This window comes from Peromyscus californicus, unplaced genomic scaffold (assembly GCF_007827085.1).
Source record: "Peromyscus californicus insignis strain IS unplaced genomic scaffold, ASM782708v3 Scaffold_1__1_contigs__length_55948999, whole genome shotgun sequence".
NCBI lineage: Eukaryota > Metazoa > Chordata > Mammalia > Rodentia > Cricetidae > Peromyscus > Peromyscus californicus.
Window position 1 is genome coordinate 49,914,336 of NW_026294492.1, and position 5,776 is coordinate 49,920,111.

Below are 5,776 nucleotides of genomic sequence, written 5' to 3' on the forward strand. Positions count from 1 at the left end.
AGCCGACACGCCACTGCCACTACACAGCCGCTGGTGCATGCGTCAAATGAGGTGGACGCTCCTGGCAGGCAGCGGAGCCACCTCCTCCCTTTCCAGTCCTGCACCACCATCCAGTGCAGCCTGCTTTACATGGACCAAGCTCTCTCTGGAGCCAGGGTCCTGCTATTCTATAGCCCAGGCAAGCTCAAATCTTGCGGGTAACTGGGGGTACCTGCTCCCCCGGTTGATGGCTGCAGATCAGGAAGTTCAGCCCACACATAAAAAGCTTTAAGGGATGTTTGAGACAACTGAACTTTGACTCCACATTGACCACTTCAGTCAGGAGTACTCTGCGCCTGGTGCTATGGAAGGGACCACAGCCCAGGTGCTAACTGCACCAAATCCTTCCTCGGTCAGGGCCCCTGGCGATGTTGGGTGGACGTGAGCACTGGGGTTGAGTGCTATTATCATTCTGTTCCCCTACCCGCCCCCGCCCCCCACACACACAGGGTTTCACTGTGCAGCCCAGGCTGGCCTCTGCCTCCTGATGCTGGGATTAAAAGTGTGTGCTACTATGCCCAGTCTTAGGATCATCTTTTCCGACAATCTGAGGATTTCCCAAATAAAACTGAAAACATAACAGCAAAACCAAGACACAGGAAGGGGGAGACAGCTTCCTGAGAGAAGCCTGGCTAATCTTGCCTGGGGACAGAGGGACAAAGGTCTCACTTTGTTGTTGAGGTGCCTGTTTGCTTAAACAGACAGGGTTTTGGCCCAGGAGATGAGAATGCTGACTCTCCTTGCAGAGGCAGAAGAGACTCGTGGCAACAGAACTGTAGCTGTAATGATTTGGTAATGGGTTTGCTGAGGAGACATTAAATCACAAGAAGAACTGAACTAAGGGAGCATTGCCCCCAAACCCCAGATGAGGAGCAGCGACAGAGATAAGCAGACCCTGTGTCAGGATGCAAGCCTTTGTTTACAAGACTGAGCAGCCATTGGGCCCATCCCCAGGAACACACCTCTACAAGCAGCTCAAGGGGCAATGCAGCCACAGCCAATGCTAAGTCCTGGCCTCCCCAAAGCCCCTGATTCTCCTCTGGAGAAAGGAGTAATTTCACCAGGTCGGTAGGATGACCCAAATAACACGGTGTACCCAAGAAATAATTGTGTTGGGCTGGAGAGATGGCTCAGCAGTTAAGAGCACTGATTGCTCTTCCAGAGGACCTGGGTTCAATTCCCAGCACCCACATGGCAGCTCACAACTGTCTGTAACTCCAGTTCCTGGGGATGGCACCTTCACACCAATGCATGTTTAAAAAAATTTTTTAAAAAAAAAAGAAGAAAAAAAAAAAAAGAAAGAAAGAATATCTTTGCTGTGAGAATCTCCTGTCTACCCAAGTGCTCAGACCTGAGTCTCTTGTCTCTGTTTAAACTGTTCCAAGTGTGACCTGGGCCAGGACCTGAGGGAGACTAAGGATGACGGACGGACGTTCACAACCACCTCGAACTCCAGCTCTGGGGACCCAACACCCTCCTCTGGCCTCCACAGGAACCAAAACACATTGTGGTGCACAGAAATGCTTATATACAAAATAAGGAGACAAATCTTCACAGTGTAGCTCAGGCTGGCTCTAGCCATCATTTCTGCCTGGTGGTCACACTGCAAAGGAGCAGCACCAAAAAGCCTATGGTTTTGGCAAGAACACACGGCACATTTGGAAGTATCAAAGTCAGCACCTAAGGCCAGTCATGTGGACCTCTTAGAGAAGATGAACCCAAACTAGTGATCTTTGTTACCCCCAAGGACTGTGGCATTGGGAGATGGGTGTGTTCACACCTAGCCAGACCCCAGCATCCCCTGGAAGCTGAAACCTGCTGGTCTCAGGTTTGCAGCAGCTCTTACTGGGGGCTTCCCTCACAAGAAGACAGCAAGGACCTACCTTCTGTGTATGGAACACAGGGCAAAAGCATGCAAACTGCAGAGCCGCCAAGCTGCCCAGCACTCACTGTGGGTCTATTCACAGCAGCAGAGGAGCAGCTGGGGACTGTGGCGGGGTGGGGAGGCTCTAACACAACCAACTAAAGATACGACACATGATCCAAGGAGGGTCTCGAAAGTCCAGATAGTACTAATACTGGACAGAAAGAACCCAAACCGACCTCACACCATGCTCACCACTGAAGACCATGCAGAGGACCCCAGGGCACAGCTGTCACCAGGCTGGGGACAGAAGGCCACATGGCATTTTGGAAACCACTCTGTCACCAAAACAAACCAGCAGCTTCCTGGGGCCTCCAGATGCTCCAGCAAAAGATAGGAACAGACAGGCAAGCGGCTCACCACCACCACTCGGGCAGCGTCACCTGGCAGGCATGGAGGCGGGGGCAGGCAGCAGCTTCCCTCCCGAGTACAGACCACACAACAGTGGTGGCAACTGTAAGCACCATCATCTGGCCATAAGCAGCCCCCAGCTGATCACCCAGACACTGTCAAATACAGCCAGCCTCCCACCAGGAGGCAAATGCACAGGAGTCACACAGGCTGGGAGTCAGGCCACCAGCAGCCTGGCTTCTGACATGCCTCTGACCCCTACAGACAACTGTGTCCAGGAGAGCACAAATGGATGGCCTTGAGAAGGACAGTGGCATCCTTGGCTCTTGCCTCTCCATACCAGGCAAGGTCCAGACATGGTGCCCAGTAGACATACGGCACATGCCTCTGGGGTGATACGCCCTCAGAGAGGGGGATGCCAGCCCCATAGACAGGGAGGAGAGGCAGGGATAGTAAGCCCAAGATTACTTCAGATGCAGTGGGGATAGAATGGGGGCTGTGTGCTAAATGTATGCTCCATGAACCCCAAGATGTGCGCAGTACTTGCTACTCTCGACCTCACCAACCTCCGTCCTCCCACATACTGGAACCCAGGAAGGTGGTGGAGATCTGTCACAGCCCGTGCTCTGGTCGTCAGCCTGACCTTCACTGGCTTCTTAGGAGGCAAAGCAAGTCTGAGGACGGTGTGTGCGGAGTGCGCAGGGTCCCTTACCTTCTGTCCTTTGTCCTTCTGAAACACAAACACAGACGGTGCGACGGCAGGCTTCTCTGCAAAAAGAAACATCAGTGTTTTCCCAACGCTGCATCCGACCGTCAACACGGCTCTTGTTTCCATCAGCTAAACACATGTGCAAATGTGCCAGTGCGTGCGCACAGGTACCCGACAACACCCACACATGCAACATGCACAAAAATACATTTTCGCCGGGCAGCGGTGGCGCACGCCTTTAATCCCAGCACTCGGGAGGCAGAGCCAGGCGGATGTCTGTGAGTTCGAGGCCAGCCTGGTCTACAGAGCGAGGTCCAGGAAAGGCGCAAAACTACACAGAGAAACCCTGTCTTGGGGGGTTGGGGGGAGATGGGGGGACATTTAAAAGCAGCTCACAGAACACCCAGCCGCTCAGAGGCTATCAGAGGCACCTGTATGTGGAACCCCTCAGTGGCATGGCCTTTCTGCATGGACGTAACCGGGGCCAGGACGCAGGACAGGGGTTTGAGAAGTCAGCAGGGTGCAAGACACCACAGAATCATGACTCCTGCCTAAGAGCTGGGCACCAACTTAGGTTTTTGATGGCTTTTTTTGTTGTTATTTTTGAGACAGGGCCTTGCTATGTAGACCAGGCTGGCTTCCAAGTCACAGAGATGCTCCTGTCTCTTCCAACCAAGTTCTGGGATTAAAGGTGTGCACCGTCATGCCCTCCTTGCAAGCAGCTGGCCGTTAGGCTCCTGCTCGTGGACAGCAACCCTAGAAACCACCGACCTGGCCCTATAGGTGCTGATTAAAGACCCCTGCAGCAGTACCACAGAGTGCCGCCCCGAGGTTCTGCACCTGATGAGACAGGGTGTGCGACCAGCGGTGTCCCTGTGGCTGTGGTAACTCCCACGAGCACCATAAGCCCCCAAGGTTGCGTACAAGCAGGCCTGGGCACTACACGAGGCACAGTGCCAGAGAAGCCACAGTGCCTGGGGTGGCAGATACGTGTGCTTCCACGCTTGGAGCATGAGAAGAATGGAGAAGAGAGGCACGCAGCAAGGCCATACCCATCCGCACTCCTAGAGAAACAGGACACTGGACTGAACCCTGAGACCACAGATCCTAAGCAGGCACCCTGCTAACGGGTGACATTCTCACTACCTCAGTCCCCACTGCCCCAGTGCTCCTGTGACCACCTATGCCCGTCCATCTGCCTTACGGCCCAACCTGAAGCCCGAGTGCCACCAGACAATGACACACTCTCCAGCCAGGGTCAAACCTCCTGTAGCCACAGCAAACACAAATGACGGCAGGGAAGGGGGAGGTTGGGCAGAGGAGCAGCTCACCACAGGATGTGTGCCAGGTCCCTGGAGCCCGGTCAGCACCTCTGTGCCCTAGCTGAATAGCTGGGCCAATGCCCAGCCCCAGCTCCACCTCTGCACCCAGCCCCAGTAAGATGGGTAAGGAGCCAGCACTTTGGCCATTTTGGTCCCTTTCAACCCACCCTCACTCCAGGCTTGCTGAGGACAGCACCTTGGCCCAGGGGACTGGCTCATGAATACACGGCTGGGGCTATGAGAAGAGAGACTCTCCTTCTACCAGGGCTGCCTGGCCACCTGCCACTACCTGGGACCTGGGAGCAGGGCAGTCACAGCATGGAGGACTGGCGCTCCAGGCCCTGGGCCCTGTGTGAGGCTGATAGGCCTCAGATGCTGTCAGGCCAGTAAATGGTGCCTACTGCTGCTGGAGCCAGTCTGTACCAGAAACCTGCCCCTGCCACCTAGCCCCGGGACTACAGTCCCACCACAGCCCCTCAGTACTGATGGGTATGTATTCTCTAGGACAGCAGGAAGGCTGCTCCAGGGATCTGTTGGACACAAAGGACAGGGCCTAGGGTGAGAGAAGGAGAGTCATCGGATAAGCAACAACTTCAAGGAGCTCAGAGGCATGCTCAGCTGGGGACAACAGCACTCGGATGCACTCAGCAGGTGACACCAGTGCACACCAGACCCACCCTGGCCTGGTTCTAACTTGGAACCATCCAGACCTTCCTTAGGAAGGCCACAGGTGTGACAGATACACAAAGCCACCGTGCCTCCGAGTAACCAGGGTGTGAGCTCCACTAGGAAAACGGGTCCCTGCTGTCTGCCTGGGGACTCAGGATCACCCCTCGAAGCCAACACTGCCTCCCATACAGACAGGCGCTCCCTTGGTGTCTTTGGCTTGTATTAGCCAGCCTTCCAAGCTCCCAACAGCTCTGTGGCCAGCATGTCAACCAATGTATGACACCTTCAATTCACCCTCTAGGCAGGGCACGTGGCTCCAGGAGTACAACATCCACCTAACATGCACAAAGTTACAGAAACCACATGTGCTGGCACACACACACCTGCACTCCTAATAGCACTTGGGAAGTAGAGGTAGAAGGATCAGGAGTTCAAGACCAGCCTGGGCAACATGAGACATGAGACTACCTCAAAATCAAACAGGGCTGGCTCTCCAGATAGCCCAGCAGGGTAAGATGCTTGCTGGCAGGCGTGGGACCCACACGCTGAAGAGCTGTCCTGAGTTCAAATGAAAACTGAAGGTACTGGAGAGCTGTTCAGTGGCCGGGCCCTGCTCTTAAGAGGACCAGGATTTAGTCCCCAGCACCCTTATCAGGTGGCTCACGCCAGAGGACCCACCCTCTTCCAGTCTCTACCAACACTGTAATCACATGCATAAACCTACACACATAATTAAAACATCTCTTTAAAAAAAAAAAAAAA

General features: G+C 54.4%; 1 protein-coding gene across 4 annotated transcripts in view; it reads right to left on the minus strand.

Annotated features, from left to right (window-relative positions):
* The window catches only part of Ranbp3 (RAN binding protein 3), a 44,921-nt gene that overhangs the window by 29,603 nt on the left and 9,542 nt on the right, over nucleotides 1–5,776 (minus strand). For all 4 annotated transcript variants that reach the window (XM_052746831.1, XM_052746833.1, XM_052746832.1 and 1 more), the window contains exon 2: nucleotides 3,027–3,082. In XM_052746831.1, coding sequence (XP_052602791.1) covers nucleotides 3,027–3,082 — 56 coding nt within the window. The remainder of the gene's footprint in view (nucleotides 1–3,026; nucleotides 3,083–5,776) is intronic.